Source organism: Bombyx mori, chromosome 5 (genome assembly GCF_030269925.1).
Source record: "Bombyx mori chromosome 5, ASM3026992v2".
Classification (NCBI taxonomy): Eukaryota; Metazoa; Arthropoda; class Insecta; order Lepidoptera; family Bombycidae; genus Bombyx; species Bombyx mori.
The window spans coordinates 2,869,742-2,896,041 of record NC_085111.1 but is presented as its reverse complement, the minus strand read 5'-3'; the positions used below and the strand labels follow the sequence as shown (position 1 = coordinate 2,896,041).

The following is a 26,300-nucleotide window of genomic DNA, read 5'->3' as shown; positions in this document are numbered from 1 at the left end:
CAAGTGACGGGTTCGATGAGAATGATAAGCGGTGCTTGTGGTACCAAAAAGCACCGTTAGTGGATCGGGAGGATCCGGATTACGTGTTTTGGGCGACGTCGACTGTTTACCATTTGGTCCGCAGAATCGCCTATGTAGTTCCCGGCGGCCACGATGTGAGGATTCTCGTGTCGTACCGCTTTATCGAAGTGGATTCTTCTAATGGGAAACAATATTCATTTTTGAAGTCGTTGTGGCCTAACGGATAAGACGTCCGGTGCATTCGTGTTGAGCGATGCACCGGGGTTCGAATCTCAGGCGGGTACCAATTTTTCTAATGAAATACGTACTCAACAAATGTTTAATACACAATAAAATGGTGCATGCATTTTCAATGCAAAAGTTCAAACGGGTCATTTGACCCGTTAGGGTTTGTTTGGTGCTAAAACATCACTAGGTTAATGCGAGCTAATGCACCAATATTTCGATATGAGGACTTCGATAATCTGACAGATATGTAAGTTGAAAATTATAGAACCGGTAATCTCTTTATTGAAAAAGAATAACAAATTTATTTACAACTACTATTTAATAATAATAATTACAAAAGTTTTAAAGGTATTTGGGAGCTCTAAGTAAAAAGGAATTCAGTATATATTTTAAACCTACTACTATATTGTAGTTTTCTGGAATTTTGCGTCATTTTAGCGATTGCTTTGATAGTAGTAAGTAAATGAAGCAGACAGAAAACTCCAGAATGGTTTTCCAATTGGGCTGAATTGATTCTAGTTCTAGGTAGATTCTAATTCAATACACTGTGATATTACAGAATTGAAATTCCAATGTGTATATTTTATTAGAGTAAGTATGCAAGGGAGATGAATACCCACATAACCCTGAACCCTTAGTCTTGTATACTCACACTGAATATACTACCTGGTAGTAGTGACTACTAACATTGACATACTAAGTGAAGTCAGTTGCGTTATTTGAAACAGGCATGTTCTGAAATACTAGAAACCTGTGTCTCTGACACAGCCCACTGAGTTTCTCGCCGGATCTTCTCAGTGGGTCGTGTTTCCGATCCGGTGGTAGATTCTGCGAAGCACGGCTCTCGCTAGGGTCCGTGTTAGCAACGTCAGTTAAGGCGACGGTGATATACCCTCTCAAGGCTATCAGCTTAGGTAGGAAAAAAAAAAAACTAGGTAATTCAGATTAAACTATCAACCACCAGTACAACTTACCATTTTATTCAGTTCCTACTCCTGTACAAACAGGTGAGGGCTGACAATAAAGGCTGCTACCAGATTTAAGATACTGTTCATGAGTGATATGATGATGAGGGAGATTAATATAGAACAAACTTAATTCTTTCAAACATCTTTATTACAAACATTTTTGCCCTTTTTTGTATATTATCTGCAATCAATGTAATGATGATCAACAGGTCTATTTCATGAAGGTCAAACACTCTAAAATATTGTTTCATTAAATCAGAAATAAAAATTTACTTTATTAAAAATTCTTTATTTCTCCACACTGAGATAATTACCACCAAAAATGCACACTAACTAGATGCGTTAGAAGTGGGAATAATATGTTTCATTATAAATTTAATCTTTATGTTCAGACTTGTGAATTGAAAAATCTAATCTTACATAAATAATAACACACAAAAACAATGTATATAAGAAGCCAACAACTAAAAGTGGTTCCTGCAACATCAGCAGACGTGGGAATGTATAACGGATTTGAAAATCTTGGATATGGTTCTCCACAATGTTTTTCTTTATAAACGAGATTACTGGACGACCTTTAGTATCTAAGTATGTGAAGTGCAGACTGTCTGGCAATCTTGTGACACTATAAGGTATGTTTAACTTGATCCCTGTAGAACCCTCTGGCAAGATGATCTTTGTAACCAATTCATCCACTTGCATATCATCAAAAATATGATCAATAGACCTCATTTTCAGCAAGTATTCATTACCAGAGTGATATAAATACTCATAGCTAGGGACATTGTAACCAAGTGTGTAATGTGTTCTCCAGCCTCCAAACAAAGGATATCTAGGTCTGAGATCCAACTCCACTGAATCTTTTTTCACCTTCATATTGGATGTGGAGATGTTACCATTCGTATCTCTATAGTATACGTCTGATGCGGAAGCTGGAAGGAGGGTCTTGTAGGCACGTACACTAGCAGGACCACTGTGATGATCTTGTTGATAGTCATACCTAGAAAACGGACCTTTGAGCTTGGCTCCTGTATGCTCAATTTCAATTACCTCTTCAATGGCAATATTACCCCAATGTGATACTTCTATCAATCTTTCGACGCGAGTAACAGTCAAAAATGGTGAATTGTTTTTGTAGTGAATGCTGAGCTCCTTTTCAGTGAAAGGCCCAACATTAGCGTACGGTCCATAAATAATTGTTCCATCAACTTGTGAGAAAGGCTTCACCTTGGTAAATGATTCAACAGTCTTTGTATTTAGAATTACGCTGGTTTTTTGTGTGGAGGTATAGTACGGGGAGTATGTATACAAATTGCCAACATATTTCACAAACTGGTCTTCTTGCTGAGTTATAGCTGTCGGATATGGTTGTAAAGCTTTGGTGAACACAGTTTCGACAACAACATTTACTGTGGCACCGGCGTTTAGGGGTTCCTTGAGCTCCACACGCCAAAATTTAACATAGTCATAACCTTTCACAGTGGTTTCAGCGAGACGAAGATCTTTACTATTGCTGTCTTTAGCTCCAATAAACGCTAGATTATTCTTCGCAGCTTCTTCAACCGCAAAAAGAAAATGTTTTACTGACGATTTGCCACTGTTCTCCAAGACTATTTTTGATACTACTTTTACGAGTTGGGTCGATATATCTACTGTGCGATCGACATTTTTTAACTTTATATCACTAGATATTGTGTCCACGCTTGCACTAAGGGTTTGTATCGTCAGAAACAATACGAAAAAAAGCGTAAATTGTAACTTCGCCATTGCCGGTAATCTCATTTCGCTTTATTTTAAAAAAGTATTTCTATGACATTTCAATTGTCACACGTAGTAACCGGAAGTACACGCCAGCACTGCAATAGTAGTAGATCTATTTTTCCAAATGGAAAGACGAAGGTATCGTATCATACAGCCTAATCTTTAATCAATTCACATTAAGCCGAACAGAATCAAGTACATATAATGATCATTTCACAATATTGTCCACAATCAGACGATGGAACATATTGCAGTGTTATTGACGTGATGGCGATATCGTTTGGTATATTTCTTGAAGCTTATCAATGAGAAATAATCTCTGAATCTATTTTCCTTAAAACAGGAAACTAATTTTATAATTCATAACCCAACGCTATTTAGAAAGTTTTCAATTCACAAGCCTTCAAACTCAACACAAGAGTTTCTCAAAATAAGTAGAAAGATGAACATAGTACAAATAATGTCCTGTTTTTTAAAAATAGATTAAAAGACCATCATACTATTCATACTACACAATTGACACTTCGTACCTCAAGTTAAGTGACGGCATTCACACTGTGATATCTGTCGATTCTCGTATCCACTAAACATCAGATGAGTCATAAGGTAATTCATCCGTCCACGAAATAAAACTAAAACTAACACTATTGTGTATTTTTTAATTTATTACCAAAGACTTAAAATATACCTGAGTGATAGGTTATGGCTTTAATATGACAGCAACAACTGGCTTTGAGGGAGTTCATATTGAGTCCCTTCTTTATTTCGCCGTAAAGTCGTGTTTGATGTAATTAACACCACAGTTGGAACAATAGGAATTTTATTGTTGTAGCGGCATAAACAATTCTAAGTAATTAGATATTAAACCATTATAAATTATTTTTACGTGTTAAATTTTCGGCGGTAAAAAGGTCCCGTGTCACAGACTATATTCTTTTTCCCACCTCTCGTGCGCTCCGGCTAACGCATCATAAAAAGGTGCGTTCTTAAACGCCACAGCTTAAAAGCCTAGTTACAGAGACACAAAATTAAAAAGAGATAGTAATAATACTTGCCAAGCTGGAAAAAAAAATACCGTCGACCTGTAAACAAAAATAAATCTATTTAACCATGTACATTTAATAATGTATTGTAAATTTTTTAACTATTGTATTTAGTATATTTTTTAAAAGCGCAGACTGCACTGCGGTTTTACAGATAAGAAATAATTGATTAATTGAGCGGTAAACGCCACTTAAAAATGATGAAACTAGTGATTTACTTGTCTTTAATTGTCCTTGGTAAGTAAATAATAAAAAAATTAAATAATTACATAGTTAACATTTAGTGAGTTTCTTTTAAAATTGGCTTCATATAAAAGAGTCATTTTTATTTCAGTTTTAAATCATACTGCAGGATGCGACGCTTTGCGTAGCTCAAATCGAGGAAATAGTAAATACGGTAGTGGGAACCAGGGTCTAGGGAAGGCTAAACCGTACGGAGGCACTTCCCCGGGTATACCTTCACAGAGCACCACAAGGCGTGGTGTGGGAATATCTGCATGGGGAATTGTGTTCTTAGTCGTGGCACTGGTAGTGGCAGGAATGGGTTTCTATTATTTCTCAATGTGCTACCCTTATTTTTGTCACAGACAAGAAAAATACCATATTATGGGAACCCCTACCATGGCATGACCTTGTGAAATTCAGGATCAATTCAGTGGGCTTACATAATATTTTATGACATTCTATGCCACATATAAATTGAAATAAGTATTAAGATTAAAACATATCACAAATAAACATATTGAAGTTTGTATGTGTAAGACATAGAGCCGATACTTACAGTATTAAACATAAAAAACCGTTTTTGACTAAATCTGTATTGGAATCACCAATGCATATGGAGATCTACTATATTTTAACATTATTTAGAAAAGTATATTCAGTAAAATAACTAAATTAAAATAATACTAATTGTATAATACGTTTGGCTCCTGAAAAAGAAAAAAGAAAAAAATATATTTATCAAAGTTTTTTTTCTTCATTATAAGATAGGCTATATAAACTCATCAGTTAAATTTATATAATCTGGTTGTGAATAAAGGCTAACTGCACTGAACCCATTAATTTAATGTAGGTCATGAAATTATATTAGATCTTTTTTTTTGTATAGATATTACAGATATTTTACTGTTTAATAATGAGACTGAAAATGACCAATTGTTTGTTAGATACATAAATCTACTAATAAGTGTTTAAATGTATTATTGTAAATTAAGAGTAGATTAGGAGTTACTCTGAAACTATATCTTGAAAACATTAACAATAAGGAACAATTTTTCATAATCAAATAGAAAACAAATATTTAGAAAAAAAGTGTTATTTTGTAGCTTATAAATGAAGATGCAATGCAAAATGGCCAATAGTAATAAAAGCAAGCCATTATAAAAACTGTATTAATCTGGATTTGCATAAATATTTTACCCACTAACCCATAAGGTTGCAGCTTTGTTATTGTGGATAACCCTTCTTACCAACATTACCTCAGTTATAGATAATGGGTGCCATACAAACAAAAAATATTACTTACCTAACTTAATTTTTATTATTCTTATCAATATCATATTATAAAGTAAATATCATACTTGTGGAAATTATATAAGGATTCAAAATAGAAATTGATTTACATTCCTTGCCTTGATAAACTAAATACATATCAACATATCATCAGGCTTGAGTGAAAATAAGATTTTTACTAGTTGTGAAAATTTAACAATTTTGTAATTTAAGTAAAATTAGGTTAATATTTAGCAATTAACACATGCATAAGGTTGTCTATTTACTATGCAGTGTGCATGTTGTGAACAAGCTGTTAAACAAATTGTTATATTGTTACTTAGCTATACATATTTGTTTATTATGCTCAAATAAAAATAGGATGACCACAAGGATCTTATATAATTCTAGGCCCCTTTTAAACAATAAATAAAGTATGATTCTGAATAGCTAAAATATGTTTTCTTTTGTTTATTTGTTACATTATCAATACACAAATTAAATATAATAATATATCAACAATATATACACACATTACCATTGCTAACAGTGAGTCTGGTTAGGCTTTATATCTGTCGTCCCTCAGGGAGTACACTGAAAAGACGTGAGATGCTACCGTCGTCTCTTTACAATCTTATTATTGCATTGCATTTCCTGAAATAATTTTACCATAGACTATCTGGCTCTGTAATATTCCCCTTCACGGAGTTTTTTGAACGCAATGAGATGGTTCATTCCCGATTCTGCTTACAGAATGGAAAACAGTCGACGTCGCCCAACACTCGTCATTTCGGATCCTCCCGATCCACTAACGGTGCTTTTAGCTACCTCAAGCACCGGTCACCGTCCTCGCCGAACCCGTCGCCTACGACGAAGGGCTCCACGAGTAAATTAACCCACAGACACAGCCCACTGAGTTTCTCGCCGGATCTTCTCAATGGGTCGCGTTTCCGATCCGGTGGTAAATTCTGCGAAGCACGGCTCTTACTAATGTTTGTGTTAGCAACGTCGTCAGGTTTGAGCCCCGTGAGCTCACCTACTAGTTAAGGTTACGCTAAAATAGCCTCTCAAGGCTATCAGCATAGGTAGGAAAAAAAAGAGATGGTCTTCTTCAAACGAAATTTGAAAAGCGTTCTCAATGGGTAGTGGTTTGACTGTGCTGATACGGTACTGATGCTCATAAGCGGCGGTGACCACACAACATCAAGTGGGTTGCAAGTACGCCCTCCATGGCACCTTGAAAAAGTTATGTAGGCTAATACATAGTTAAAAAGTTGTATTCTATGAGTGTAGCAGGCTCACCACAAACTGGGAGAAGTGGCGATTACTCGAGAGGGGCATAACATCTGTCCACAGCAACGATAGTTAACGATACTGACCACGACCGCTCTGACAAGAGTGATACGACAAAGAAAAAGTATAATGACAATTCTCGACCTTGCTGCGCATCTAATTTTACTCTATTTTACACCGATCGTTAAATTGAGGTTGATTAGAACAAGAATATTATGGTGTCATTCAACGTCCATTAAGATAATAATTTATAGTTTAAAAGAGCTTAAATGTAACAATAAACCATACTGGCTTACAAATAGGATTAGTATGACGAACTTTTGAGAAACATTTATTATACAGGAAAATAAACGGGTTTTTGGTGTAGTGGCATTATATGTGTTTCCATGCTGCTCGACCGCAGATTCAAGAGTGAGCAGTTTTAATATCAATAGTATATTTTCATAGCGCAGATGGCCAAACCAGCTGATCATTATGATCCTTAGACCTATATTGCTGTAGCGGTAACATTAATAGAATAGAAACGTTCCGGCAAAAACCAGAATCATACTAACGCCATTTTCAACACAAGCGTGTATACCTACACAGGTTCCGAACAATATTCGGATCATCGGTCTAAGCGTTTTCCAGAGTAATATTACCGACTGGAAATCCTCCCTTTGTAGTAGACACTTTTAGAATTTCGACATTGGAAATTTCAATAATCCTTTTTTTATTTTTTATTGCTTAGCTGGGTGGAAGAGCTCACATCCCACCTGGTGTTAAGTGGTTACTGGAGCCCATAGACATGTACAACGTAAATGCGCCATCCACCTCGAGATACAAGTTCTAAGGTCTCAAGTATTGTATTACAGTCATGACAGGTTAGGTATCTACACATTCACCTTATCTTGTGATATCAACAAGTCTGCCATAAATTTAAGTTTTTATCAATTTTAGAACAAGTTATATCAATAATTTATGATGCTTGCTGATCTATTGAAGAATATTTTGGCAGAAGAAATACCGTTATCACGCCTTTTGTTGTTATCCATAATTCATGACATAAAATTTTGTCTAAGCCAAATTATAAAATTTTATTTTTAAACATTTTTAGAAACGTTAATTCGTCAACCCAAATGAATGTTACGCGTGAAGTCATTTGTTATTTGTAAAGAGAAAGAATAAAAGGCATTCATATTCAGGTTCGTTTGACATTGGTTAAAATAAAAATTCAATTTTTAATCAAATTTTTTATTAGCGATCACCTTTATGTTTATTTAAAACGGTCAAGTATTTATTTTAAGCTACTGGAAGAGTCGCACATAATTTGTGATAAATTACAAAATCATAAGAGTACTGTTCAAACTTCGACCAATGTGAAGATACACTATCAATAATAAAATACAAAATTCAGTCCATTGTAACTTATGTACTTACTAATAATATGTTATGTATTATAGCAAATAACTATTCTATGCATTGTGATATTTTTAATGACACTGGATTGAAGTACATACAAAATAATCCTACTTTACTTAAATCCGTTTTACTAATCCTATAGATAAAACCAGAAGGATTTTCACAATCTAAATTTCATTCAATAAATGATTCTAACTTGCACAGGTTAAATTTAGTCATATTAAAATGGTTTAATATAATATAGTACATGTTTCAAAGTATATACAATTTTAAAAATCAAGTAGACATTTTGACCAAACTACTAATGACATCAGCGCCATCTTTAATCTATCTCTTAAATTGACTTAAATCCCTTGAATACTTTTTTTAATAACGATTTAAATTAACATATTGAAATGATTCTTGCAACATGCCTAGGAATTTTTAATATGACAAATAAAAAAAATCTGGCATCAAGTGTTCATCCACAAATTAGTACGGCTTTATAATTCATCCTTCTCTAAATCAATGTCTGAAAGGTCAATGTCCTCTTCTAATGGAAGTTCGCCGTCTTTGCCGTCCCACGGCTCTGTGGTCACGGCTTTGGGCATCTCTGCTCCTTTCACTGGTGCTGTTTGGCCACGACCGAACGACAAATCTCTGTAATAAGAAAAAGAGATACAAATTAAAAAATTAAGTGTGAGTACTGTCACTACTATATATACGGATTACTTATTACAAACTGACTAACTTAATTCAAATCACAAAAAAGATAAGAAAGATTTTTCATATCCGTAAAACGTTTGTTGTTCTTGTATCAAACTCGTGCTCAAATCCCGAGGGCGTGATTGTTGATTATAAGACCCTAGGGGTAAGTACTACCAGCCTGCCGTGAAACAGTAATGTGTTTCAGTTGAATTTACAGTTCACCAACCAATAGAAAAGCTTACCTGAGGAACTCATTGATGCCAGTTTCAGAGAAAGAACCTCTCAATGTAGAGAACTTGAGTTTTTTAGCATTGACAACTGCCATGGCAGGGTAACCAAATCCGCCAAGCTCCAGAGAATCTTCAAGTGCTGGTTGTGCACCAGCTTCTGCCCAAATCCACCTGTACAATAAAGTAATATTATTATATTGTATGTTTATAGACTATGTGTTCAAATTCTGTAATTGCTGATTGTTCAGTGATATATTACCGAACACCTTTGTCAGCATAATTCGCGTGACGCGTAAACTTTATTGCTACAAATCGTCAGTGCACGATCAACAACCGCGTCACCCGGGTGCATTCACAACATTAACATTTAATTGATTTACTTTATATTTTAACAATAAACATTTTTAAGGAACATAATCTTTAATTAACAAACTCACATCGCACCCTACACTAATAGTAGGATGTATAAGTAAGTAACGATTTTTGCAGTAAAGCAATAAAAAATAATCATCACGTGATTAATAATTGTATGGGCAGTATTGATATCCCTCAATTTTAATGCTACATAAAGTATATGAGTTAAATAATACAAACCCCCACATCTTGTTCTTGTATTTGTCACCAAGACGTTTGAGGATGGAGATATAGTCATTCCTACATGCGGCATTGCAGTCTAAGATGTGAGGCAGAATTGATACAACACATAGAGGCTTCTCGCTGCAAGCCTTCAAAGTTTCTTCACCAACAACCTGTAAATCATATTTTATCACATTTTATTTTATTTAGAGCTAGTAACATAAAATTAGCATTTTCTTTTAAATTTGCATCTGATGCTTAGGTCAAAGGCTATAAAATCGTTTATGGTAGCTTTATGCATTTTGAAAATATTGGTAGCTGTTTCACATGTCACATGATAGAGTTGGCTAATGTTATATCAAGATATTTAACAAAGTACCTATGACTATACTATTGATTGATTGAATGGTATAGTACGCTAGGCCCACTGGTGGGCCGCATGGCGTTCAACGTGTTAATAATGGTAGCTTTGATAATCCAATTTAAGTATAAAATTTAGAAGATATTATTAAAATGTTGTTTTGTGTCCATTTCCATAATGAAATTACTGGCATTTTATGAGTTTTGATTATTATTGAGTATTTATATGATTTAAAATTATTAATAATATAAAATTACTAATATACATATATATTGGATATGACTATTCACTTCACCACAACAAGTAATAAAATGTAACTCGACGTTGTTAGATTCGCGAAATAAATAACATTTTCTTAAAACAATAAAAATATTTATGTTTGACTATAAAATCGATAGCAAACATTTCAACAAAAGCCATTGAATTTTGTGATAATGTCATTGCTGCTTCAGTGTGAATACTTTAAACTGTTATTAGTTATTGGCCTTATTTAATTTTTTTAATCTTAATTGAATTTTGTATTTAATGCCAAGTTTCAGTGTTAATTTTTCTACTATGCATTCAAACGAATTCTATTTCATTGACATAAAAAGAAGGTTGGATTCGCGTCCAAACGTCAAGACATGATATTTGTCAAAATAGTTTAAGTTCATCATAATGACTGAGCTTTTAGTAATCTAAAATGTGACAAATTATTTTTGTTAAATATGTATTTAAAGAGACCTGTATGATATCTGGTGCGGGAACATTCTCAGCGAGCTTCTCAAGAGCCCAAGTAACGATGTCGCTTGACGTCCTGCCTCCATTGTAGTCTTCTGCAGAATCGCTAGACTTCTTCCCTGATGGGAATAGTTTGATGGTCGGGTATCCTTGTACTTGGTAGCGTGACGCCATTGTTGTGTGAACTGTTGCATCCAGGGCACCCAGCTTGACCTAAAATCATCGTTCTAAGGTTACATCTGGTCATCAGGATTATAGACATTTCAACAATGAGAACAATATGACTAAAAATGTTGTCTTTTTTTTACTTATGATATTCAATTTAAATTTATCACTAGAACGGGATGACTATGTTTAACAAAATTTTATGCATGTTGTATAAAATATAAACCTTTTTGTTAGTAAATAAAAAAAATATAATAAAGTCAAATTTTAAGTATGAATTCAAGTAGGCCATATACATTTCAAAAACTTATTAAAATGTTACTACAATATACGCGTTTATATACCTTATTTCCTTCATATTATGAATACAGATCGGAATTTTAAAATTATGTTTCACTAAAGCTTTGCTTTTACAATACTGACCTTTCCTTTAAGTTCGGTGGCAGCTTTAGCCCAGTGAGGTTCAAGATTCTTGCAGTGCCCACACCAAGGAGCATAGAACTCAACCAGCCAGAGGTCATCGCTGTCTAAGACCAGTTCTTTGAAGTTGCTGTCTGTTAGAGTAATGACATCAGACTGGAAGAAATATTATAAAAAAATATTACTACATATAATACTATTTTTTAATACACATGTATCCTAGAAAAAAATGGCGTAACTGTATCAAAAACCTAACGTTTGTTTTATTGACAACTTCAAGACTTGGAAATTGTTGACCAGTTCGTTTATCTTGGCTCTCTTCTTAGTGACGAAGATGGCAGCGAGAAGAAGATCGCCAGAAGAATCGAAATGTCCAAATGAGCAATGACTAAACTTACTAGGATAAGGAAAGACCGCAATATATGAAGCATAGTGGATCGAGTGATCAACATTTCAAACTAGAAACGACCTTCAGCAATGAAGAGACTGACTTAGAAGATGTTTTATTAGTTGTACAAATAAATGAGCTCACTAATCACCTGATGTCAAGTGGTTACTGGAGCCCATAGACATCAACGTAATGCTGCCATCCACCTTGAGACATAACTTGTAAGTTACAGTATAATGGCTGCTCCACCCTTCCACTGGAAAAGCCTTACTGCTTAAGAAATAGGCAATAACTAACCGCGCAGTCTTTTTTTTCCTACCTAAGACCATCAGGTCTAGAGAGACCATATTAGCGTAATCTTAAATAGTAGATGAGCTCACGGGGCCCAAGCCTGACGATGTTGCTAACATGAATCCTAGCAAGAGCCGTGCTTCGAATCTACTACCGGATCGGAAACGCGACCCACTGAGAAGATCCGGCAAGAAACTCAGTGGGCTGTGTCTGTGGGTTAATTTACTCGCCGAGCCTTTCGTCGCAAATCGCGCAGTCTAACAAGATGCTCTGCTACTACCAAAGATTACGCAAAACTTTAATTTTTGCAAGTTTGATTTCTGTTACACAATGTTATTCCTTCATCATGGAAGAAATTCGTGAGCATTCGTTAAGTACGTATTTCATTCCGAAAATTGGTACCACCTGCCTGCGGGCTAGGATCAACCGGCACAGTCGCATAGCACGATATTGTTTCGCCGATATGTGTAACGCCATCTATTGCCGAATAGTCGAATGAATACCGAAGGATCTTGTAACATATAGAACGCGCGAGGAGTACAACGCCATCTATTGTCAGATAGCGGAAGCACAATACTACAAATGTGTGGAATATTCTCGACGACTCTTGGAATTTCGTCTCGACTATAAAAGCGTTGCAGAAATGGCACGCAGTCAGTCAGTTAGTAATCGGAACTACTCGAAGCGAAACAGTGAACGGATCACAACAGAAATAGATAGGGTGGTGGTACCTACTCGTGTGGACTCACAAGATATCCTACCATCAGTAGCTTGGTGAACAACCTCATATGAAAAAAAAAGTAGATATCTATAGTATTTTTATTCGGTTTTCGCGAGTCGTGTGATTTTTGTTTTTATCTGTACATGTATATTTTTTATTTTATTTTATTTGGAATACATTCTATATGGGGTACAGTCTCCTGTGTTAATAAGATAAAAACAAGTATTCTCTACAGATGTACTGAAGACGTAGTCAAAAGTTCACTAGCCGCAGGCCAAACGAGGCGAAATGTCGCATCACTGGTGGTAGTCCTCTTGGGAGTCCGCACGGGTAGGTCCACCCCCTGCCTTTTTCTGCGTGAAGCAGTAATGCGTTTCGATTTGAAGGGTGGGGTAGCTGTTGTAACTATACTTGAGACCTTAGAACTTTATATCTCAAGGTGGATGGCACATTTACGTCGTAGATGTCTATGGGCTCCAGTTACCACTTAACACCAGCTGGGCTGTGAGCTCGCCCACCCATCTAAGCAATAAAAAAAAAACCTAATGACATTTCTGAGAAAAATCTGGATAATGAATATTACAGTATAAAAAAGTTACTAAATATTTGTCGTGTGGGATGTATTGACAAGGTCAATGATCGGCGTTAGTGTGACGTGGCCTAACAGAACTCTGGAAAAAAGTGAGAGGATATGTGGGAGTCGCATTACGAGTCAACACATTGCAAGCCAAGAATACAATATGCTGGTTACATTTTATTTTATTAGGTGGATTATCATAGTTAAATTCATAATATGAATGATAATAGGTCGAAGTTTTTACCTATTACATAAAATATATTAAATTTAGACAATGTCTCAGTGTGTATGAAAAATCGGAACAAATACGATCATTTAAAATACACAAAAAAAAGAAAATTCTCCTTTGGCGAGTGAGCTAATCTAGTGGTTATCGAACTCCATAGAAATCACAATGTCAAAGCCGTAACCCCCATTGAGACATAAGGACTAAGTCTCATTTTTATAGTTCTTCGACTGTCTCATACTTTAAACCGGAACACATTTTTTGCAGGTTTATTTTCTTAAGCATTCGTGGACCTGAGTGAAGTACTTAGTACATAAACAAATTCCCCAGCATTAAAAAAAACCCATTTAAACAAAATAGTCAATAATTTTCTGGAAGGCTTGAGAAAAGCAAGATTAGAATGACTCATTAGATAGATAGATTTCATTATCCATGGAAAATTTCAGAAAAATAACTTTTAAACTCATTAAGATAATAAAATGTCATTGTCCTTTGTTGTTTGGCATTCAGTTTCTCGAGAGGAATATTTCTTGTGTATTTCATTTCTGAGATTAAAATAGTTTTGAAAGTCTTAAAAATAGTCATCTTTCATTTCATTTCATCATCATTCAATATATCAGTCATCTATGAAATGGAGACATACCTACCTATCTATCATATGGATGTTTATAATTACAATTAGCATGTCAATATTTGAAAACTTTTTGGAACTATCAGAAATAAGGATTTTTTTCTTGTGATTTCATGAAACCTCCCACTTATAACATATAATATGAAATTTATTTTTAATGTGAAGAATTTATTGTTATTGTTGTTTCATCATCATACTTTTCTATTCTACGAAAAAGTTGTGCTTGATATTGAACGTATTTCAGTTTCTTTTCGGGTGTCATATACACAGATGGATTAATTCGCTTCATTTGAGTCCTTTTCAAAGATTTCCATGGAATGTTGTGTCCGTAAATTTTTGTCTTGGAATTAAATTGAGAATTTAATGAGATATCTTTATATTTACTTTAGTGTTTATTAATTAACTTAGAGTAATTAATATATTTTTACCACAACATATTTTACTTAGTAGGCATTGCTTGAAAAATGATATCAACCATTTTTCAAGGTTCTATTTTTCTTCTTCAATTTATAGTTTTTTAGCAACAACCTGAACTTATGCAAAAATTTTACCTTATCAGAAGAGGATCCACTCGATTTCTTGCCGAGATTTTCATATGCCTTCTCCTTGGCTGCCTTTAAAGCAGCTTCAACAAAACCTTCTGCTGTCCTCTGACCTTGATATGGTGTGTGCTTGCTCCCTGTGAATATCTTAATTGTGGGGAAGCCAGTGACTCCATATTTCTGTGATACACTTCTATGTTCATCAGCATCTAAGGCACCTACTTTTACAATGCCCTGAAAATGAATAAACTCAGTCGTTTACTTAATTTAGATAGCTTATCGGTATGAAGTTTTTATCATATTAACATACGGTATTTTGTTAATGATGAAATGGTCCACCGAACTACGCTACCCAGCTATCTAATGAATACAATTTGTTATTTTGTATATAGTCTTATCCGTTTCATTAAAATAAGTACCTTTAGAGCTCTCGCAGCTTTTTTATATTCGGGAACAAGGCTTTTACAATGTCCACACCACGGTGCAAAGAACTCAATGATCCAAATTTCGTCGGAATTTGTAACTAATTTGTCGAAATTACTCGGTGTCAGCTCGATAACGTCTGAAGACGAATCGTAGAGGGCCAAGGACCCCGTTGCACAGAGCAAGATACCTGAAATAAAAATATGAAATGTAAATTTACCGGCACATTAAATAAATTTAAACAATGTCAAAAAGCGTCACAGTTTGATGTTATGTTTTGCAAATATACCTATAAAATATCCGTGTAACATTATGAAATTTCACACTATTTATGAATAAACGATTATAAAATTTTTGAGATCGAGATTCACAGCACACTACAATGTGTAACTTAAATACGTAAAATAAACACGTCAATCTTTAAAATTCATTTACAAAACGCAGGAGGAGGGTCGTGGTTTGTCAATGGATTTCGTGGATCCAAGTGATTGGTGTTTTTAAAATTTGGCGCTTATAAATATCTGTCCATGAACCGTAACTTTCCTTTGCCTACTCATAACTAGCTTGTTTAAAATAAGTAGGTATTATAGCGTAATTTGATTAAAAACATTTTTTATAAATAATTAAGAGTCTCAGCAGAAGGTATTTCTTTGCCATGTTATACTTATATATAACTCAATCTTTCTATATGAAAAAAATAATCAAATTAGGACATTTAGAAATGATTTTGGCTTATGTTAGGGCTGATTAGACATCTTTTCATGCAGCGCGCGACGCATGTTTTAATCAGAATAGTTTTGGATATAAATAGTTTGGATAATAGAATTATTTGTCAAAACATTTAATCAATATTTGGTATAATTTATCTTTATTCTTGTAACATTCTATTCCAATTACATCATTTATATGTGAAGTACGGAGGGTAGAGGTAAGGAGAACCGTCTCATATGGGAGAAGCTTGAAAAAGTGTCCCATAACCCATTTTCAGCACTAAATAACAGTTCAAAAATCCTCCAGAATGGCGCTAGCATAGGCACAGGGTATGATATGAATTGAGCAGCTGTTAACTGATTGAATGCTGAGTTAGGAAATTTAATATATTTAATGACTGAAGTAGTTAGTGACAATATAATATAGAAGACCTCACATGCTTACGTAGTCCAAACTAATTTCGTCGATATAACCTAAAATGATTACTGTGGTAAAACCTGGAGACATCGATTGCATTTTTCTTTTTTTTTTCGGGCCCGGGGCCGAACCTTACCTCTAGGTAGGTCCATAAGTAATGTGATTGTGAAGTTATCTTTTGCTATTGTTGGGGGAGTTCCCGGAAAGAATTTTGTTTTTGAAATTCTGCGGCTGGCAGCTTTTGTAGTAAATTTAATTAGTTTGCAGGTAGCTTGGACAGTAGACATGTGTAAGTAATGCGAGTGATATTACTCGGGTAATATTACTCTACGATGTAATGCAACATCACACATTACGCGAAGGAAACAAACATCACACTATCACCCAACATGTTTCTTTCTTTGTCGTGTAATGTTGCTGAACGGAACCGAGCGAGCGAGACAGACCGATCGACGCAAAATAAATGAGCAAGCGACACGGAATTGTTCCTAGTGATTTTGAACCGTATGTCCTGGCCGCTAGGTACATTTTTATACCTATGGTACGTCTGAATTTTAATATAGGTATTTGTGTTTATATTTTTCATGCGGCCAGCCGGTAGTTCCCCGCAAGTACTTACTTAATTTTTTATTCGCAACTTTTGTAAAATCGCTAGTCGCTCGTAATTGTTTAGTAATATTTCATATTAATTTTTGTGTTTGATTTGAATTACTTAAGCACTTGTTTGAAGATAGTTTTATTATTTGTCTTAATGCGTGTTTAATAAATGAAAGAAATAACGGCTAAATGAAAGTACAGTCCTCCTTGGATGCACTTTGAGGATATCGCGCCGAAACAATGCATCTACTGCTCTCGTATATTAACATTATTGTCGAGCTCAATTTGCAGTCTAAGTCGCCATATGAAATCCGTTCATCCCACAATAAATTACCTATATTAAGTAAAAAATAAAATTATTATATTATTAAGTAAGTCAATCTCTGTCAAGTAATATAACAGTGTATTACAATACAAAGTTCATACTTTGTATTGTAATACACTACTGTAATGACACACCCGAATCATTACCTAAGTGATGTGTTGATACACATCACTTAGGTAATGATTCGGGTGTATAGATACAATGTATTCGTCGTCACAGTATCTATTGAACGCACCGAGTAATGTTAAGAGTGATGTGTAATGTTTTCGAGTAATATCACCTGTCTGTAAAAGTGATGTCATATCACATTACATTGGCAAGTGATGTTTTGCGCAAGTCTATTGGACAGCCCTGGTCTCGGTAAAAACCCAGGGTAAAAGTGAATATTGATAAGAATTTAACGAGGAATTAATAAATATTTGCGCAAAACTTTTAATGTTTGACAGAAACTAACATTGTAAGAAGTTGAAATATATTATAGCAAAACTGCAAGGTAAGCATCAATTAAATAATTTACTTATTAATTAGTAAACAACGATTCTATTATTAGGTTACCTATGAAATTGCCCTTTGGTCTATATACATATTTCTTTTTCCTTTTTTTTATTGGTTAGGTGGGTGGACGAGCTCACAGCCCACCTGGTGTTAAGTGGTTACTGGAACCTATAGACATCAAAACGCAAATGCGCCACCCACCTTGAGATATAAGTTCTAAGGTCTCAGTATAGTTACAACGGCTGCCCTACCCTTCAAACCGAAATGCATTACAGCTTCAAGGCAGAAATAGGCGGGGTGGTGGTACCTACCCATGCGGACTCACAAGATGTCCTACCACCAAATTTAAAGTAATTTTTATTTATTTATATGAGGTAGCTCGATTACCCAAGCCTGGCCAGAGATTCGTGAGCTTCCCCATCATTGGATCCAGGTCCTCACAATACACATCAGCAGTAATCCAGGTGCCATTGGGTAAAAAGCTGTAATAAATTATATTGGTACTAGATCACCAAACAGTGACAAGGAATCAAGGTCTAACTAACATGACAACCGCTTTCGATCTAAAAGAATCTAGTTTTCATCGCAAGTGACAATGCGATACAAAATTCCTTCGTTTCGTTTCTATGCCTGGCGAAGTAATGTGCTTCTTAATGCGTTCGTCGCGCTGGAGATCGTTTAGCTCGTACGGAACCCATATCAAACTATTGCCTTAAAAATTGACAAATTGTGTTTTGATGCTAGTTTTAAAAGCTGCTGCTAACTCAGCTATAGTTTGAGCTGAACGTTAGCTTCACCTTTAACTTCCTTAACTTCTTGAAATTTTCATGTCAGAGCGGTCGAACGCTTTATTCATATAAAGCAGCCTTTCTCAAAGTGGGAGATAACGCCCCCTTGTGGGCGCTGCAGGCCTAAAGGGGGGCGGTACGAGACCCAGAAAAAATGGGGGCGTTGTGTAGAGGCTTGTGAGGTGATTTGTAATTTCATCTAAGAGAACTCTTAGACACCGACTGAGCTCTCGCTATAGCAGTTTTTAAGTAGGTGAAAAAATCGGGGCACTACAAAATAATTTATTCTCAAAGTGGGCAGTAGATGAAATAAGTTTGGGAGCCCCTGATTTATAGTGTTCACTCCGTACATGTTGTAATGTTGCGACCCATTTGTGCAGCATTGTTGCCACGAGTCACGACGGAACTTGTATTTAATTTTTATAATTAGGTACTCGTATTTGTATCGTGTCCATATTGATGAAAAAGCTAAAAATATAGTAAAAACCAAAACACTAGTAATTAAAAAACAACAAGTTTAATTTGAAAAAGTAATCCAAATTTACTAAAAAAAAAAAAATTGTATTCCGTTGAATTTAGAATTTATTGTCATCCATATTAATTGTGGCTTAAATGGTCAGTATTGTAAGATGTCTCTAACATGGGTAAAATCCTATTATTTAATTACAACAAGCTAATTGTACTGTATTGAATGAAAACCACAACGTCGCTTTGAAGATTATAATGTGAATTTGAGGAAAAATTTGGTGAATTCACATTCAAAAAGTAACTGTAATAACTTGCCCACATTACAACCTTCATAGCGATAATTTTGTTATTAATATAATCCTTCATGATTTACTCTCTAGTCAGTTTTAATAAACTTGACGAGAATGTCAAAAAATTAAAACTTTGATAGCACGAGCACGTGCGATTCAGAGTCAATGTCTAACCCCACAGATAAAAAAGAAATAAACTAATCAACTATATAAACTTCCTGTACATTTGTTTGTAATTAAAGAAAATGCATTACCACATCAATTAAAACCCTATTAAATTTTGCTACAGTTGAAGCATGTTCAGACATCCGTTTATTCGGATGCTTTGTTCAAAAGGATTGAATTTATCACATTTGACAGGTTCTCTTTGGCTTGGCATTGGCTTGTTTTAACTGGTACATTTTCGGCGGGAAAATATTGCAGAACGCAAGTTTCGTGTTCAATAAACTAGTTGATTATAAATTGCTTTCAGTTGCCTCTAACATCTCTAAAATGAGTGCCAACAATGTTAAACCATTCACCGTGTTCGTGGAAGGTAACATAGGTAGCGGTAAAACAACATTTCTGGAACATTTTCGTCAGTTTGAGGATATCACTTTGTTGACGGAGCCCGTTGAAATGTGGCGAGATCTTAAAGGTTGCAATCTTTTGGTAAGTACACCATTTCAATGTTTGCAAATGCATTTTTAAACATTTGTTTATGATTTGCAATAACCAAATAATACGATCTATGGAATCTCGGATATACTTTACACAACGATCCCTGAATAAATCAATTTGAATCTAAGGTGGGTTATTCCTCATTTTAGGAACTCATGTACAAAGATCCGGAAAAATGGGCGATGACATTCCAGTCATACGTTTCCTTGACGATGTTGGACATGCACCGGAGACCTGCTCCAACTCCAGTAAAGCTAATGGAGCGATCATTATTCAGTGCGAGATACTGCTTCGTTGAACACATGATGAGAAATAATACACTCCATCCAGCACAGTTTGCAGTTCTTGATGAGTGGTTCCGATTCATCCAACACAACATTCCCATTGATGCTGATTTGATAGGTTTGATTTTACTTACTTATTCGAGGACTATTTTTTAAGTACCAAAAGTTTTAAGTAATGTAATGATCATAACACAACAGAGATTGTTTTGCTAACACTTCTGTTATTTAATTTATCTTAAGCAACATTACATATTTCTGGTATAAATGCATATGTTAGGAACTGCTGGTAATGTTTTGTTTAGTTTAAGATGTCTCAATAGACCATATTCATAACACAGTACATTGAGTTAATAGAATCTTAAAATCAAAACTTGCATTGTTATTTCAGTATATCTAAAGACATCACCTTCAATAGTGTACCAAAGAATCAAAAAGAGAGCTCGTTCAGAAGAGCAGTGTGTGCCCCTGTCATACATTGAGGAACTGCATAGGTTGCATGAGGACTGGCTAATCAACAGGATACATGCTGAATGTCCCGCACCAGTAAGTAAAATAAACTAGAAATAAACATTCTTTAAAAAGGAAATCAACACTAGACAAATTAGTATATTTTGAGTACAGCTGTAGCTCTTTCAGGAAAAATAGATTGAGAAATAGTTCAGAAAGTTAATTTTGGTTTTATGAAGGCTGATAAAGCTAGACAATTATTTGTCATGTTTGTGGACAATGGGGCTGTCACATCCAAGTGTGCTAGTTAAGTAAAAACCTGGAATGTGAATGAATTCCTTTTATGAGAAGAATCTTAACTCTTTCATAAGTTCTACTGTAACTACTGGTTGGTGGTATAAACTGTGTATAATACTGTAACTTTACTGGTTGGTGGTATTGTGACCTCACTTGGGTCAGTAATATCTAATTATCTATTTCTGCCAGGCTTTACACAATACAATCACACTATGTACTTGATGTAGATATGGGCTGTAGTAATAACCTATGGGCTAGTAGTAACCCATGGGCTAGAAGTAACCTATGGGCTAGTAGTAGTAGTATGGGCTGTAGTAATAAATTTAAAAGTAACCCATGTGCTAGAAGTAACTTATGGGCTAGTAGTAGTAGTAGTATGGGCTGTAGTAATAAATTTAAACTGGGTGGTATGTTAGTTGACTTCATTTAAAAGTAAAAAAAGTGTATCTTAGTTGTAAGAAGCTTTTACTTCAAAAATATTTTTTAATATTAGCTCTGACTATAGTGTTATTAGCTTTCTAAGCTAAAACTAATCCTTTTGACTGCCATATAGGTTACCGGTGCCCTATATAGCCCTTTGAAGTAACTAGTTCAGTTTCTGTTATATACGAGGGATACACTTGTTAGCTAGTAACACACTGGCCTATATTGAATAAAACTCCATATGAGTATCCACGCTCACACATACTCATACACATACACACACTCACACATAGTTTCTCTCTTTGTTTTTCTTTTTAAGGCGCCAGAATATCTAGTAGACTGGGAAAGATGAATCTGAAGATACTGAGAATGAATCTGTTACTAAAAGACCTGAAAGGCTAAAACGTACATTAAAAGCCAAACATAATTATTTCAATGCGCCATGTAGGGCATGCAGGGCGAAGATCTAAATGGCAATCAAAACGTTAAAACTAAGTGCAAACAAATTCAATATAGTAAAGATGAATTTATTTTCAGGTATTAGTGTTAGATGCTGATTTAGACCTCTCTCAGATAACCGATGAATACAAGAGAAGTGAGCATCAAATTTTAAGAAAGGCTGTTAATGTAGTTATGAGTTCACCAAACAAGCATAGCCCAAAGAAACCAATATCAACAACACCAATCAAGATCACACCTCACATGAGGATCTTATAATATATTCATTATTATTATTAATTCAATCTGACTTTATACATAGTTTAGTAATAATATTAATAGTTTCATCTCTAATTATATTTCTCATCACATATTTAATTGTGAAGTTACCTTAAAACCACTTGCACTGAAGAAATCTTATTATTTTTTGTATCATTATGAAGACATTGTTAATGGCCAGCATGATCAGATTACGCATACATAGTAATTATGTATTGATTACATAATGAATGCACATTCTTATTTTTGATCCACACTCAAGATAAAAGTAATCTTTGAAACTGTAAATTCAAAGAAACCATGCGAATATTAAATTGTATAATATTCTAAACTAGTAGATTATAAAAATAAAATTATGACCATTAGAATGTATTCAAATTACGGTTGATACTTGAAAAGTTTTACCTTGTAAAGGACAACTGGAAATTGAAAGTAAAGGACTTAGATCTTAATTAGTAGTATAAAATTAATCACAAATTCTTTTAATATTTTAATTTCAAAATATTTATTTATGAATGGTACTGATGTTATTGTGCATGGTTTGCATTTAATTTATGATAAGTAGTGTATATTTATATTTAAAACGATTTATAGTATTATTGACTTGGATTAATTTTATTTTAAATAAACTTTTGACATTAATTCTGTTTGTTTTATTGACAGACCCAAGTTAAAAAAAGTCATTGTTAATATAAGACTGCATACAGATACATATATGAATCTGGCTAACCAACAACCACTTTCTGGTTATTATATGTGGTGTTACTACAGGCAATCATTAGAGAGTAAATATTATAATCATAATCTTGATACTGATTTCAATAATTTATATACTATTAATGAAAATCATGAACAGTATTTATAGCCCAAGACCCCGTGGGCGAATACCTGTATGTATTTGACCAGACCTGAATTTTCGTACATTGAGACCCCTATACCTACCATGCATGAAGTGGGGACTCACTAAGCTCAAAGTGGTCGACGCGCCGAGCGCTCAGGTAGGACAGGTATCGATTTTGACGGATTTTAAATCCATTTGACCACGTCTGCCGTTTTGAAATTTTGAAAATATATGATTATTATTATCGGAAAATAAGAATGGCAGACCATTATCGCGCTTTTTACGTTGTGGCAGATCATTTTGAAAATGCTAAAATAAAATTTTTTTGAAAGTAATTGACCAGATCTGCCATTGATATATGTTTATTATATTTTTTTATTTTTTATTGCTTAGATGGATGGACGAGCTCACAGCCCACCTGGTGTTAAGTGGTTACTGGACCCCATAGACATCTACAACGTAAATGCGCCACCCACCTCGAGATATAAGTTCTAAGGTCTCAGTATAGTTACAACGGCTACCCCACCCTTCGAACCGAAACGCATTACTGCTTCACGGCGGAAATAGGCGGGGTGGTGATACCTACCCGCGCGGACTCACAAGAGGTCCTACCACCAGTGATTACGCAAATTATAATTTTGCGGGTTTGGTTTTTATTACACGATGTTATTCCTTCACCGTGGAAGTCAATCGTGAACATTTGTTGAGTACGTATTTCATTAGAAAAATTGGTACCCGCCTGCGGGATTCGAACACCGGTGCATCGCTACATACGAATGCACCGGACGTCTTATCCTTTAGGCCACGACGACTTCTAATATAGTCTTATAGTCTTAAAAACTTATATTGATTACGGCAGACCTCTACATTGCGTACACACATCAACATATAATAAAATCTTAGCTACTACCCGGCCAGATGTATATTATGTTTTCTGTTCACTGTTTTAGAGGAATATAATTTACTTGAGATTTACTTTAGCAATGTATTTACCGAAATTAATATTTTTTTATATTGTATATACTAAACTTCATTAGTTAGACAATAAAGGAGTGAATTTTTTATGGAATAATTATAAATAATACGGTATAATGCTGATCAAAAAATAATTCAATTCCTCATTTTTATTTTCTCAAGCAAAATTTAAAAGTGTTCAATCAAATAAATAAAAATATATCATGCATGCATTATATACATCAATCTTCATTCATCATCATCATCATCGGAGTCATCTTTATCACCCTTTATCACCCATCTTTGTCACCCTCGACAGAAGGATAACATTCCGCCCCCATATTCAAGGGCGGATCCAGATTTGGCGCCAGGAGGAGGTCACATAGTCAAATTTAGATGCGTTCGTTCCCAAACGTTTGCCATTATACAAAGTTATTATATTATATTAAATTAATTAAATATTGAAGGTATATAGTTACATAAAATCTGTATGGTGACAAAATATATAAATAAAATCATTATATTCAATTAGTGGTCCACCTAAGTCCTGGACCCAGCTCAGGGGGTGGTCATGACCCCCATGACCCTCCCCCTGGATCCGCCATTGCCCATATTAAGACGGTACGCGACCGTGCCGCCTTCATTCTAGGACGTCTCTACCCGATGATATGCAGGCGAAGTAAAATGTCCCTAAAGCCGAATTTACATTACGAAATTAGTGGCGTGAAATTAATTTCGTGACATTAGTTTTACCAACAGTTTCATGTGTAATTTAATACTTTCGTAATGCATGCATTAATTTCATGCATGTAAATTAGTTTCGTGCCCTGCGCGATTTTTTGGTGAAATTAGTGTCATGCAACTAATTTCATAGTGTAGACGCGACGTGAAACTAATGTCGCGAAAGGGCCTGCGCTGTGCGGACGTGTGTATTGTTAGTTCGGACGCGCTTCAAGCGTTGAAAATGGCAAACCAATGATGGAGTACAGAAAAAAATATAGATCTTATTAATGAATATCAATGACAAGGGTCCCGAAACACCTATAGTAAAAAATCAAAATTATCTTCACTCATTCGAAAATAGTTTTTATAACTCTCAGGATCTTCATCTGCTAATTCAGAGACTAACTTCATTGCACCTAAATACCTTCTTGTTGACTATCCTCGAATCTACCAACTTTTTTTTCTTGATAGTATTTTTTTAAGTTTATAGGTATATAAGCATTTCTTTAGCTACATTGAATATAGCAAATTATAGCTTTGATGCTGAAGGCGCCATGGTTACTGCGATACTGTGGATTTCGCGACACTAATTTTTTAACGAAACTACTTTCGCATATAATATCGAAACTACTTTCGTGAAACTGAGCTCAACATGCATGACACTAATTTCGTAATGTAAACTCGGCATTAGAAATAAGGTGACACTCTACAAAACTTGCATACGCCCCGTCATGACCTATGCAAGTGTAGTGTTCGCTTACGCGGCCCGCACTCATTTAAAAACATTCCAAATCATTCAATCCCGTTTTTTGCAGGATAGCCGTCGGAGCCCCGTAATTCGTCAGGAACGTCGACCTCCATGACGACCTGGACTTAGAGTCCATCAGTAAGTATTTACAGTCGGCGTCGATGCGCCACTTCGATAAAGCGGCACGACACGAGAACCCTCATCGTGGCCGCCGGTAACTACATTCCCGATCCTGCGGAAAGAATGGAAAGCAGTCGACGTCGCCCAAAACACGTCATCTCGGATCCTCCCGATCCACTAACGGTGCTTCTAGGTACTTCAAGCACCGGTCACCGTTCTCGTCGAACCCGTCGCTTGCGACGAAGGGCTCGACGAGTAAATTAACTCTCAGACACAGCCCACTGAGTTTCCCGCCGGATCTTCTAAGGGGGTACGCGTTTCCGATCCGGTGGTAGATTCTGCGAAGCACGGCTCTTGCTAGGGTTCGTGTTAGCATCGTCGTCAGGTTTGAGCCCCGTGAGCTCACCTACTAGTTACGGTTACGCTGGAATAGCCTCTCTAGGCTACCAGCTTAGGTAGGAATAAAAAAAAAAGAATCGAATACTGCAAAAATAAAACATAAATTGTAAAATGAACGTAAGTAAATTGATCTGAACATGTTCGAGAAAGAATTGTTATCAACTTACCAGGAACATTGGTGATTAAGTCACTCACAAGATATGGAAGTTGGTCACCTTCGAACCATTTGAAGGCATATATGTTGACCTGCTCAATCCAACCATACTCCAATGGGTCTAAAGTTGTGGATTGTTTTTGTAAGCATTTCTCCACCAATCCACCAGTACAAAGAAAAAAACAGACCTAACCCATTTGTAAATAATAGGCCAGGGACGAAATGGTACTCATTTCTTAAACGAAATCCGGGGTTAAGAGAATCAAAATCGCTAT

At 35.2% G+C, this 26,300-nt stretch overlaps 3 protein-coding genes and 1 long non-coding RNA gene across 7 annotated transcripts; 2 read left to right on the top strand and 2 right to left on the bottom strand.

The window, feature by feature from the left end:
* Positions 1 to 1,347: 1,347 nt before the first annotated feature.
* On the bottom strand, positions 1,348 to 2,999 carry LOC101745402 (dolichyl-diphosphooligosaccharide--protein glycosyltransferase subunit 1). Its single transcript, XM_004932352.4, has one exon. It carries the CDS (start codon positions 2,997 to 2,999, stop codon positions 1,593 to 1,595), a length of 1,407 nt encoding a protein of 468 aa, XP_004932409.1. The 3' UTR covers positions 1,348 to 1,592.
* Positions 3,000 to 3,557: 558 nt separating this feature from the next.
* Positions 3,558 to 5,971, top strand: LOC101745543 (uncharacterized). The gene is made up of 2 exons (XR_009973132.1): positions 3,558 to 4,258; positions 4,356 to 5,971. It is a non-coding gene; the product is annotated as an uncharacterized LOC101745543 (long non-coding RNA).
* Positions 5,972 to 8,025: 2,054 nt separating this feature from the next.
* LOC101745692 (protein disulfide-isomerase A6 homolog) lies at positions 8,026 to 15,956 on the bottom strand. The gene is made up of 8 exons (XM_004932354.5): positions 15,457 to 15,956; positions 15,164 to 15,357; positions 14,754 to 14,978; positions 11,372 to 11,524; positions 10,787 to 10,996; positions 9,721 to 9,875; positions 9,139 to 9,297; positions 8,026 to 8,848 (listed from the first exon to the last, which is right to left on the bottom strand). Exons 1-8 carry the CDS (start codon positions 15,476 to 15,478, stop codon positions 8,692 to 8,694), a joined length of 1,275 nt encoding a protein of 424 aa, XP_004932411.1. The 5' UTR covers positions 15,479 to 15,956; the 3' UTR covers positions 8,026 to 8,691.
* A 1,345-nt stretch (positions 15,957 to 17,301) lies between these two features.
* LOC692569 (deoxynucleoside kinase-like) lies at positions 17,302 to 22,728 on the top strand. 4 transcript variants are annotated; one of them, XM_038010818.2, is made up of 5 exons: positions 17,302 to 17,710; positions 19,731 to 19,909; positions 20,068 to 20,320; positions 20,591 to 20,745; positions 21,907 to 22,728. In XM_038010818.2, the coding sequence occupies exons 2-5, from the start codon at positions 19,751 to 19,753 to the stop codon at positions 22,084 to 22,086; spliced, it is 747 nt and encodes a 248-aa protein (XP_037866746.1). In that variant the 5' UTR covers positions 17,302 to 17,710; positions 19,731 to 19,750; the 3' UTR covers positions 22,087 to 22,728.
* The last annotated feature ends 3,572 nt before the right edge of the window (positions 22,729 to 26,300 follow it).